General features: G+C 35.9%; 1 protein-coding gene across 2 annotated transcripts in view; it reads left to right on the forward strand.

The window, feature by feature from the left end:
- LOC123694367 (dual specificity protein phosphatase 22) overlaps positions 1-9,573 on the forward strand; it is a 33,379-nt gene extending 23,806 nt beyond the window's left edge. Inside the window, exons 4-9 of one of the 2 annotated variants that reach the window (XM_045639788.1) lie at positions 2,041-2,212; positions 3,675-3,828; positions 3,958-4,131; positions 4,901-5,087; positions 6,743-6,830; positions 8,944-9,573. In XM_045639788.1, coding sequence (XP_045495744.1) covers positions 2,041-2,212; positions 3,675-3,828; positions 3,958-4,131; positions 4,901-5,087; positions 6,743-6,797 — 742 coding nt within the window. In that variant the 3' untranslated portion in view covers positions 6,798-6,830; positions 8,944-9,573. The remainder of the gene's footprint in view (positions 1-2,040; positions 2,213-3,674; positions 3,829-3,957; positions 4,132-4,900; positions 5,088-6,742; positions 6,831-8,943) is intronic. The other variant, XM_045639789.1, reaches the window with a different exon arrangement.
- The last annotated feature ends 3,869 nt before the right edge of the window (positions 9,574-13,442 follow it).

Genomic DNA, 13,442 nt, shown 5'->3' on the forward strand with positions numbered 1-13,442 from the left:
GCGCGTTCGCAGGCGCGTTCGCAGGCGCGTTCGCAGGCGCGTTCGCAGGCGCGTTCGCAGGCGCGTTCGCAGGCGCATTCGCAGGCGCGTTCGCAGGCGCGTTCGCACGCGCGTTCGCAAGCGCGTTCGCAAGCGCGTTCGCAGGCGCGTTCGCAGGCGCGTTCGCAGGCGCGTTCGCAGGCGCGTTCGCAGGCGCGTTCGCAAGCGCGTTCGCAGGCGCGTTCGCAGGCGCGTTCGCAGGCGCGTTCGCAGGCGCGTTCGCAGGCGCATTCGCAGGCGCGTTCGCACGCGCGTTCGCACGCGCGTTCGCAAGCGCGTTCGCAAGCGCGTTCGCAGGCGCGTTCGCAGGCGCGTTCGCAGGCGCGTTCGCAGGCGCGTTCGCAAGCGCGTTCGCAGGCGCGTTCGCAGGCGCGTTCGCAGGCGCGTTCGCAGGCGCGTTCGCAGGCGCGTTCGCAAGCGCGTTCGCAGGCGCGTTCGCAGGCGCGTTCGCAGGCGCGTTCGCACGCGCGTTGGCACGCGCGTTCGCACGCGCGTTCGCACGCGCGTTCGCAAGCGCGTTCGCAAGCGCGTTCGCAAGCGCGTTCGCAAATGCCTTCGCAAATGCCTTCGCCAATGCCTTCGCAAATGCCTTCGCAAATGCCTTCGCAAATGTCCTCGCAAATGTCCTCGCAAATGCCCTCGCAAATGCCTTCGCAAATGCCTTCGCAAATGCCTTCGCAAATGCCGGCGGCACAGCCGCCGGCCGTGCCACCAGCATTTGAGGTTCGAAGACCTGGATATGACTTTGGGTACATACAGTTGCTAGTTACATATTATTTTTTTATTGTTGCCCCACCTTGAGCCCATGGCTAGCTACGCCCATGTAGATAGTAGACCTATGTCTACTATGTTGACTATTAGTTGTACAATCCGAATCATATATTTAATTCGTATTTGTATAATATAATTTTTTTTTTTTTATTATTTTATTTGTTTAAGAACATAACAGTCATAAGTACATGATAATATAATATAAAAAGTTCTAAAATTCATAAAGACCACATAACATGTTCTATTATTAAAAAAAGAAAAACTGCATATAAAAATGAAAACAAGCCTCACGCAAATGGACTAACTAATCTTAATAATAATAAATAAAGCCCACATTTCATTACAAAACTTAGAATACTTAAAATTTAAATTACATATACCAAGTTACACATTAGCTACATACCTAAAATGATATTTGTTAATTGATTTTTATAACTATTACAAGAACATTGAAAAATATCGATCTCTAATAATTCATCATTATAAAATTTGGCTGCTCTTTTTATAAAGGCATAATATAATCAGCCTTATGTGCAGTAATGTCATAGTTAAATTTAATTAACGATATGAGTGCAATATGCAAAAGCGATCAAATCATATGCGGTCTCGTTTGAATTGCTACATTTTGATTTATTATCAGATTTATTAACTCAGACTCAAACATTTATTTATTCAATTAGACTTCTTATATAAAAGCACTTTTGAATCGTCATAACATTTTTTACATTTACCACCGATTCTCATTTAAAACTCTTCTATAATCTATAATTCATAAATTGGAGCATGCAGTGCTTCTGTATGTATAAATATAGGTGAACCTAATCGGAAAATTAACAATAAAATAGAGCTACATGCGATGTAATGGCATTTTTATTAGTTTATTATTTTACGAGAAATGTAATAAAAATAGCAATACATTATGTCGGCAGACCTGCACCACTCCATTTCAATGTACTATTTTACAATTTATTATTGTTTACTTATTTTTAATTTTGTATCGAAAACCAAATTAAAAATATGGGTAGGTATACCCAAACAAAATATTGTAATGTTTTTGTACAGTTCAATTTAAAATTTTTGAAATAGCGAACAAGGATTGAATAATTAAATTGTGAATTCATATTTTTTTAAATGTAGAAACTTTGATATATAAACTATATCTAGATAACTAATAAACTTTGTCTCATCTTATAGTAAATGAAAAAGTAAATATTACTTGTAACATTTTAGCTTAGCGGGAATGTCGCGGAGCGTGACCGTGGCGGTAGCGTACATAATGTCAGTGACACCTCTCTCCTGGCGTGAAGCCCTCAAGGTGGTGCGAGCTGGCCGCGCTGTGGCGAACCCTAATCTTGGCTTTCTTAGACAGCTACAGGACTTTGAGACTTATAAACTTGTTGAAGTAAGTAGTATGTCATAAGGGCAATATTTGTGTCGCAGCCAGCTGGTTGAATGAGTCGTTTTATAAATGGCCTAGGCTCTTGGTCAAACGACGCCGTTTAGTTAACTACCTGAATGATATCCAGCCGGATCGGTTAAGGCGACTACACCACCGAAACTAGCGCCCCCCCAACATTTTATTTTTTTACTCCTTAACCAGATCAAATTTAAAAAATCTAGCTCGGTACTTTGCTAGTATATTACTTGTAGTATTTTTGGTATTAGGTACTTTTCATTATTTTGCATTCGGTAAATTAGGAGAACTTTTGATTACCGCCAAAAGTGGCCACTTTTGGCGGTAATCAAAAGTTCTCTAGAATAATGAACAGTTAGAATAGTGAAAAGTAATACCAAAAATTCTACAAGTAATATACTAGCAAAGTACCGAGCTAGATTTTTTAAATTTGATCTGGTTAAGGAGTAAAAAAATAAAATGTTCGGTGGCGCTAGTTTCGGTGGTGTAGGCCTCTTAATACAGAAACGGCGTATCTTGTACTTAAATACAGTTAACTATGTGGAAGATTAGCCTATTTAAACGAAATTATATTATTTTGATATCGTTCAGATGATGGAGCGTCGAAAATCATAAAATTTGGTCTAATAATAATATAGGTCTAAGGTATCCATGAGGTACGTATTTTGATTCTTTGAATTTTTAACTTGGAATAATATCGACCAAATGAAACATTTTTACGATACACAATGCTAGTTTAAAAAGAAAAAATTCTGCAAATTAACTTATATAATACAAGTACGAAATTGTGTAACTAAATGATCAGGTTTGAAAATCCGCAAGTTTCCTAAATAATATCTACTAATTAATCGCATATCTCGTTAACCAAAAGCCATTCAAACTGAATACTAATTGAAACAAAGCGATTTAATACCTTTGTGTAGAACAATTACGATTAACGGCTTACCGAACCGCCACATTACTTCCCATTTAATGATTGACGGTACCATCGCTTTAATTAGATTTCCCCCGCGTGATAACGAGAGTCATTCATATGGATAGCTTAATAAAATATTAATAAACATGAATACAAATAGCAAGCGATATCTCTTGATGATACTCCTAATATGGTTGTGAGTACTGACATACCTATCTATTAATATTTAGAGGATAACCAAGTTTCATAATCCTGTTTGCGGTTGTGTCATTACATATTGCAAGATGGGATTTTGATTCATGGAATGTCTGTAGATATTAGATGTAAACAAATTACTAACATAAAATACATATTACATGATAGTTACTCAGTGAATTCGCGCACTGCAGGGCGAAAAGCGAACGCACTACATAATATTTACTTACGCGGTTGTTTGTCAGAAGTTCTTTGTTTACCGCATATTGTAATTTGTAGCTATATGGGGTATTAAAGATCTTAACTTCTCTATATATAAACACAATTTCCCTATTTTAGGAGAGAAGACGTTTAAAAGAACGATACCCGTCCCTAGCGCTTGCTGACAGTGACATAGCGGAGTGTCGTGTCATGCTCGATTCGTATCAAACCATGCTGAGCCAGCGGACGATCTGCGAGGGCAAGTGCGCCATGGGCAGACAGTGCCCGACAGGTCGGTAAGAACGGTTTCAATTTCTTTTATATTTTATCTACTTATGTTTTTATTACGTTATGTTTATGCTTTTGTGAATTTAAACTGTGATGATTTCCACTATTCTACCACCTGTATACATTCCTGCAGGTGTATGTAGGACCGGCTCCAAGAGGCAGCCCCGCCCCCGCAGACCGTCCACTGCGTCTGGCGCGGGAGACTCCTCGGGTTTAAAGCGTTCGCCCTCAACACTTTCCACAGCTTCCACTGCTTCTGGCTACCGGCCGCGGTCTTCTCCCGCTGGCCTTTATAGCTACACTGGCGGTAAGTTATATAGATAACGACTAATTAAGTTAACGGAAATTACCATTTTTATTGTAGAATGGATATTTTTTTCCAGTTCACAGTTATCAATTTTATTAATAGCGTAATAGGTAATAATAAATGAATAGGCTTTAAAAGACAATAAATAAAATATGTTTGGGCTTTTTATTTATTTCTATTTATATTTTCATCATCACAAACCGATTGGTGATAAGTTTAAGATACGTAAAATCCTTATAACTATTCATCAAAACAAAGCACTGTTTTTAGTTGAAGTTTAAAATGTCTCTAATTGTCTGACTCATCAGACACTTCAGATAGTTTTTAAATATCAGACGATGTATCCCAATTTTGTCTCTTACCGTCGTTTGTAAAAAGGTCTCTTACTGTCTGACTCATTAGACTCGTTAGATGGGATGCGATTTACCAGACGGGGGATTACAGTACGATTCAAACTTAATGGCGGCCCGATAATAATTTATAATATGTCCATTGGTAATTTTTCGATTTTAATTTTTCATTTAACTTTAGTTACGATTAATTCTTTCTCATTTCATGTTCACGCTCATTGTTTATCTTATAGATGTGATTGTTAATGCTTGGGGGCCTGGTGACCCGTACCTAACACAAGTATTTTATACTTATCGCGGGCACCATAGTCTCTCACAAATGTTAGTGTTAAGATATTATATAGATTAACAGTGTGCATTTGTGATGAGAAAAATAAATAAATTTAATTAAATGTTAATTTAATTTAATTATGAACCAGTGCCCTCCCGGCCGAGCCGCTCGGTGTCGGGTCTGAGCATGACGCGCGTGACGGACCCGGTGGGCGGCGGCACGGCGGTGGCGGTGGGCGGGTCGGCGTACTCGCGCCGCGCCGCGTCCGCGCCCGCCACGCCCGCGCTGTCGCCCGCCGCCTCGCCGCCCGGCTCGCCGCACCGCGCGCCGCACAGGTGACTTGCATCATCATCACCACCATCATTATCACCATCATCACCATCATCACCATCACCACCATCATCTTCATAATCACCATCATCATCACAGTCATCATCATCATCATCATCATCAACATCTTCATAATCACCATCATCATCACAGTCATCATCATCACCATCACCATCACCATCACCATCATCATCAACATCTTCATAATCACCATAATCATCACCATAATCATCACCATAATCATCACAGTCATCATCATCACCATCATCATCAGCCCACATACGTTCCCACTGCTGGGACACGGGTCTCCTATGAGGATTCAGGCCATAATCCACCACGCTCGCTGGCCAAGTGCAGGTTGGCGAATACATACTATTCTATTCTACATACTAATACCTAATTGACATTAACTTCAATTACCTATACTTTTTAGGTTTCCGTACCCAAAGGGCAAAACGGGACCCTATAAATAAGCCTCCGCTATCTGTCTGTCTCCAGGCTGTATCTCATAAACCGTGATAAATGATGTACCTATTTCCGTTGCCGCTATAACGACAAATAAAAAAAACAAATAATAGATGGGAGGTGTCCATACGATAAACGTGTTTTTTTAATTTTTTCGTATTTTGTTTGCTCAGTATACATTATACAGCTACAACAAACGTGATATTGTTATAGATGATAGTACGGAACCCTTCGTGGGCGAGTTCGACTCGCACTTGGTCGGTTTTTTCATTGTTGTAACCTTTCAAAAATGTCCAAAACTAACGAATTTAACCTTTTTAAACTTTTTCCTTAACCTTTTTCATTCCCTTAATCCTAAATTGTGTGAATTTTTATAAACTGGTCTGATGATAGTATTAAACTTCCCAAATTATCCTAAACTTTACAAATTTGTGATAACTTCACAAAATGTATTAAAGATGAACTTCAAACTTCAACTTCAAATTTTTTGTACTATAGTGGACCTCTTCTTATCAGTTCACGCTAGCACTGAGATGTAACAAACTTCACAAAATGTTTTCAAGCCAATTTTAAATTTTAATTTAAGAAGATATTTCATTGCACAGAATCCGAGATGCTTGACGAATGTTCAAGGCAGAAGTCTTAATAGAATAAAGAGCACTTCCGCCTTTTATCTACCATCGTAATAATTGGCTCAACTGTCGCTTCGATTTACTTACTTAGCGGGAGAACTTTTCCTTATAATTTACATCAGATCGTCTTAGATAGGGGGAAATAGTAAAAATTATAAATTCGCAGATTGCATTGGATTGATGGAAATATACATCTTTCTTTCCTCTAGAGTCTAGATTATCTTACAAGATAGGGTAACCACGGAGCAAAACGGTATAGGAGAATCTGAATATTAAAAACTACCTAGTTGCGGTCCGCGATTTCACCCGCGTGACTCCGCTCCTGTTGGTCTTAGCGTGATGATATATAGCCTATAGCCTCCCTCGATGAATGGGCTATCTAATACCGAAATAATTTTTCAAATCGGACCAGTAGTTCCTGAGATTAGCGCGTTCAAACAAACTAACAAACATACTCTTCAGCTTATTATTTTTATAGTTTAGATAATTGTGTAAACATACAATATTCATCCGCTGCTCTTTGATTTTTTTTATTTATCTCTCTTATTTTTATGTTTCACTAGGGGTGGATGTTCTTGGACGATACCGACCGTGCAATGGGATCCAAAATCTTTGTAGCGATCATCACTTCATATCGTCACTCCTTCATCCGTAAGCTATCTTGCTATCTCTTCAAATTTTAGTTTATTTTTAGTTTCCTTTTTTTAACATTATTTTTAAACTTTCATTGACTCGATCACTATTGTTTACTATTTTCCTATTCATTTCTCATACTGTTATCTAATTTAAATATATCGATACCTATTCAGATAAAATACGAAATAAAAAACCCCTTTTTTTCAAACAAGCATATTTATTAATCAAATTCCTGTAATATTCCCAAAACTCATTTAAATAAGTCAACACAACGTATATATTGTGAAAGCCGCTTTGCACACATGAAATAATAAGTAGATAATCTGCTAAAACTTTAATCTCGTTAAATCTGTTTACTCTTTAACGAGGAGAAACGTATAAATACATTTCTCTCGTTAAATGAATAAATGCTTGGGTTAAATCAAAAGTTTAGGTTTTTTTGTTTATCAATAGTATTTCTTTAACTTTTAAGTATTTTATATTGTATTTATGGTAGATATTTTGTCTATATATAGTTTTTTAAAATATAGTAATGAGTTTGTTTCTATTTTATAATAAAAAGTTTATGCCATTCGAAATGTAATGTAATGGAGATAACGATAACTGTTTCTCTTTTACACATAATTTAATTACCGAAGTAAGTACATTGAATATTGGTGTATAGATAGATTTCGCTCTGGACTGATATATTATTAGACTAGATTTCCGCCCGCGGCTTCGCCCGCGTTTGCAAAGGAAAACCCGCATAGTTCCCGTTCAAGTGGGATTTCCGGGATAAAAACTATCCTATGTGTTAATCCAAGTTACCCTCTATATGTGTGCTAAATTTCATTGTAATCGGTTCAGTAGTTTTTACGTGAAAGAGTAACAAACATCCATACATCCATACAAACTTTCGCCTTTATACCTAATATATTATATTAGATATTAGATTAGATAAGCAAGCCGGCGCCACATGAACAACGTTACAGACTAACCACTAATTTAATGCATATGAATTAATTTTTAAGGGACATAATACCTACAACAAAATAGCATAGCTTCCTAATAATATGTGTTTTCTTTAGTATTGATATCCACGAAGTAACAACGTAAGAAATGGTTTTCATATTAAAAATTTTCTAATATAAAAATGTCGTCTACTGCATTCAAATAAATTTACATAGATATAGGTATCTGCTTAACTCAGCAGATGCGATTTCATCTTGCTATCTGCACCCGTCCAATAGATTGAAATTTCCTTTTGGTTGTTATGACAGCCTCATTCGGTTTATGTAGGTCAGATATTTGTAAGGAATAACATATTTTTCTGATCACTGCTCCAGCTGTGATTAGATTGCGAGTTACATATAAAAAATGTGTGCATGTACTAGTTTACACACGTAAGAAGTGAAACTTCTTTATGACCTTATTTTTCAAAAAATAATTTACTATATGCAACTTCACAGAAATTCGTCGTCGAATCACGCGTGGTAGGGATAAGAAAAAGATGGCGCGTAACGAAAAAATGTTACACTAAATTTTTTCCAACCCCGATAATGACCACTTCAAAAACACGTTGGTTAATAACTGAGCCCCCGGAATCACAGACACAATAAAAAATCTATAGTGTCGTGGACCGATCGGGCCGCTCGGGGCTCAATGGGTCTTATTTTCTGGATTATTTTCTTGGATGTCTTCTAATGATTTAGCCATTTTAACTCAGAACATTGATACAAAAATCTACAAGTGAATTTCACGAAATAAGATTCCATCCTTCATCTTGTAATGACTATCTTAGGTTTCACTGACCGTATCGTGATGAAATACATTTTCGACAAACCTGCATTGTGTGCAACCTGTACGATGCCGTAGGAATACGTATTTAAAAGATTTATATCTGAATAAAATTGGGGTAGAGCAATGATGTATCAAAAGGATATACATTATACAGGTTTATGTTTCTTTTACCCTTACATGCCCTTACGTATAAAATAGGGTACATTTCGGTCGCTTGCCTCGATTCGGGCAATTACCTGACTTTCGTGTTACCCAACTTGTCAATCACTTCAAAAACAACTTAGGGGTTTTAATAAAAAATTAAAGATAAATAGTGTCTTTAAATTAATTCAAAATTCTCAATTTTCAGATCCCGAGCATTACAGAGGTGTTCGTAGCACCGCTCCGCACGCACGACTCATCCGGCCATTACTTAGCTTGTACTTTCTTGTCATAATTATCTTTATGCCATTCTTGGAAAGCGATGATAGGCCGTTTTCTGAATTGAGAATTGATTTGATTAAGGTTAAAGCTTATGCCTCATATAAAAAAATATTTTAGCAGCGTTTAAACATGATTTGACCAACTTTGATACGCTCTTTACGTCAAATAGATACTCAATTCAAAACCGGCCGGTGTTTTCCTAGTTTGTAAATAAATTGTAAAGCGATGAATATTACTTGATGAATAGTAATCTTCTCAATTGATGCACAATTCTTATTCGTAGGTATGTATGAAGAAGAATTGATCGATGGCTGACTAGGTTATTTAAAAATGAATGGAGCAACATGGACAATGTTTAAAATGTATGGTATCCAAAAGATACATTGTTATATTCACTTCTAAAAAAGTGAAATTCGTAACTTTATGCAACATAAAAACATATTGACTATTTGAAAGATGAAATCTCACGTCTTCTATAAAACCTAGTAGGCATTGAATTCGGGTGGTTCTATTTTTCACAAACATGAACTATTTTCAGCGTAAGAGATCCCGCGTTTGACAATATTATCTTATCTTAATGTTATCTTAATGTTAATGTTATCTTAAATACATATAAATATATGTATTTAAGATAGTTAATTATAATTCTCGATTGTGTTATCAAGGAAGCTGATTTACTTGCCCAGGAATTAATCAGCGAAATATATGTCAAATGGATTTTATATAGAAGGAAACACACGTTTAAAAACAATGTAAACTATAAAGTAACTATAAACTGCTTAGATTTATTTGATTTTGTATGAATTGCATATCGTATTTATCTATGTTCCTAATCTAGTTGCTTTACCATTTATAATCAAACTATACTGAAAAAAAATTACAACACTACCTAATAAAGTATCCTTACTGCGTTACCTACCTTTTAAAAGGTCAGTTTTGACTTTTGAAATGAGTTTGAAACGAATCTTAAGATCAAAATTTATTTAATGTTATAGAAAGTTGAATTCGAATGTGTAAATAATAATAAAAAGTCCTTGCGCAAAAAATCTCGTTACAATAAAATTGTCCAAGATTTTTGTAGGTAAATAAAGGTAAATTCTAAATAGCTATTTCTAATTAATATTCTCTACTATTTCAATCTTTCCAATTCCTACTTCTATTTAATCTGTAAAATAACTATAATTAGCAGCACATAATTATAATAAATGATTTATTTATGATGACGATTTTAAAGTTGGCGCCAAAACTACCATGAATTCTAAATTTACATTGTTCTTCTTTCGATGTTATTATTTCTGATGTAATAATGTAAATAAATAACAAAATAAATGGTATTTTTATACGTCTACTACATATTTGGGGCAGGATAATATTACCGCAGATAATATACTTAATACTAGATAATACAAGTTAACAGTTTTGGCGCGAACTAAACGAACACAGTTTGTGCAATGCAGCATGATACTAAGTTAAACTAAAATGTAAAGATATAAAAATCCCTTTAACCCACTGAGCCCTGAGCACAATAGATTTTCTATTGTGTCTGTGATTCCGGAGGCTGAGTTATTAAATATTTTAAGAAATTACTTAAAGACATTCTAAGAAGAATGTCTTTAAGTAATTTCTTATTAAGAAATAAGAACTTTTGAAAATAATAAGAGATTAGATAACAGACTGTTTAAAAAAGACACAGGTCACGAATCACGATGAAATACATAAATTATTGTCAAATTGAAAACACTCTATATACTGTATAGACAGTTCAATTATGAAATATAATTTATGTCATGCTCTATTAGACGAACTGTTATATTTTGAATATGGTTTAAATACAAAAACTACTATTAAGTATGTCTTTGCTCAAACAATAGGTCGATATTTGGCGCGTATCTCTAAGCTATTGGTAGATTTAAACAAGCAATACATTAATTATTGCTTAGCACTTTTTCTCTATTCGTAGAAATATGAATGATGTAATTTGTACCACAGATTAAACAACGAAAAATGTTCCATCAAATAAATATTTTTATAATTTTCATAAAGGTACATTACAAAGGATTTGTACTGATTACCAATAAAGTTACCATTTTATAATGATAATTGTCTGAACAACAAAAGGTAAACCTTGCCTTTAAACGATTTCTGGACTTGGCATTATTGGTGTAAATTATTGTACACAGAAAAGTAGACAGGTTAGTCTATGCATTATAATTAATATGTTGCATCCGTTGCATCCCTGTCTCAATCAAATGGCAATCGAAGAGGTATGGCAATACAATGTTATATCATCTGTGGAAATATTGTGGCAATAGTTTTTTAATATTCTGTGGAGTGAGCGTGCACCTCCTAAAGTTGTGACAAAGAATAATAAGTTGTGAATTTTTGCATATCTTTCCCTTCTCTCTCTCTCTAAATATTTAGTTTAGGCTAAAATAAGATAAGGAATGGTGATTTAGATGCCTTTACATTGTGCGCACAGTGTCTTTCTTGAACGGTTTAAAACCGTTGTGAATAGACTTCATAATGCTTTAGAGTTCGACGTAGATATCAATTTATATAATAATGTAACCAACCACAACCGCTAGTTCTTACATTTCCTATTTCTAACTTCACTCCTAATGTGTAGATATAATTTCATGTTTATTGGGCGTTTTTCCATTACCCGGCCCGGCTCCGGCACGGCAACGGCATGGTCGGGGACCGGTACCGGCACCGGGACTTCGTTTTTCCATTGCGCCGGTGCCGATGCTGGTTTACGCCCGGTGAGTGGTACAGTACTGATATGACTATTCATATAAATATGCAATACATATTCAATTTTGCCGGGCCGGCACGAGTGGGAAGCTTGCTACCCCGGTGACGGCGACGGCGCCGGCAGGTCTCAATGCCGTGCCGGAGCCGGCGCCGGTAAGTGAAAAAGCGAGCCATACATTTTCATATATTTTTGCTTCCCCGGCAACGGCACGGCGCCGGCGCCGCCGCCGGTGCCGGTGCCGGGACCGGGTAATGGAAAAACGCCCATTCTCACAAAATATTCTGTGATGCGGTTCTGGAAAATAAATGATTGGTATGCGTAGTTCCGAAGTATAAAAAAGAAAAATACCTACCTAATACTTCTAGAAACATTATGTATGTTTTTCTACGTTGTACGTATACTAATCGACACTGTTTTTGTATAAAATTTAAATTATGTATCTATTCTATTCTATTGGCTATGGATGGTTATTACCTGCACCACAGAGTATATTTATGGGAAATGTCGTAGGATATTTAAATACGAATCCATCCCACGTGGCTTGGTTACGATTTAAAATTAAGACGTTCATGTAGTTAGTAGAACTAATAAATAAAATAGTTAGTAGAACTAATAAATAAAATAGAAATTCACATCTCTCTAAATCTAAATCTGAACCTACTTGTTGAGTTACCTATTCAATGTATTCTTTTCAAAATATAATTAGAACTATGTAGTATGTCAAAAAGGTGTAAATACCTTGTGACCATACTTTTTATGTGGTGGAACCACATACCTACACATCTCGTCATTCTTCAAATTATAATTTTATAATAATTTCGAAGTAAATCTGTTGATCAAAGTGTAGGAAAAATAGCAGTATTTTGAGAAGGTTATTAAAGCACTATTTTTGTCCATTTTTAAAATTATATGTATCTACGTGTTAAATAAAATATAAATATACACAAACAAATGTTACTGTGTTACGATTGAATCATTGTTATTAATTCATAAGATTATCATAACGTAGGTAATTAGATAAAATATTATTTTAAAAAACGATCACGTACCTACACATATGGAATTAAAGCAATAACACGATATGTTACTATAATAATTATATTTATTCCTTATTAATTATGCAATTGTATATATTTTTAATAAAAAACTTATGATAACTTTGTGTTTTATTTCATCCAACCTGTGACCAACCTTTGCCAGTTGGCAACGACTTACGACTTATGTCGGTAGAGTGTGTGAAGTAGTCGTTGAAATATAATAAATGCATAAAGTAAAGGATAACCTTATTGTTACAAGTTAAGCAATGTATATAGTGTATGTAGCAATAATCATATAATAATATGTAGTCACATATTATGTAGGTAATAAATTATAATATCATGTTCATGTGCGCCGCTCGGTTCTTTCCCATGGACCGTTCTCGTGAGGGTCGCGCCATTGCTGTGGGCGGTATAGAATTTTAAAATATCAAAATGACTATTTTCACTGCGTCTCGTGAAAATAGGTAAGTACCGTCCGCTACTAATTAATGCCGGGAGTCAGGCTACTTGTTCTCTTTATACTATGGTATTCGTAAGTGTAGAAAAAGGCGCCATAGTATTTTTCACGTAGGATGATTCCTGTGACACTTCGTCGTGTTCCGAATTACGTATTTTATGTTTAAAACGCAA

Source organism: Colias croceus, chromosome 9 (assembly GCF_905220415.1).
Source record: "Colias croceus chromosome 9, ilColCroc2.1".
Lineage (NCBI taxonomy): Eukaryota > Metazoa > Arthropoda > Insecta > Lepidoptera > Pieridae > Colias > Colias croceus.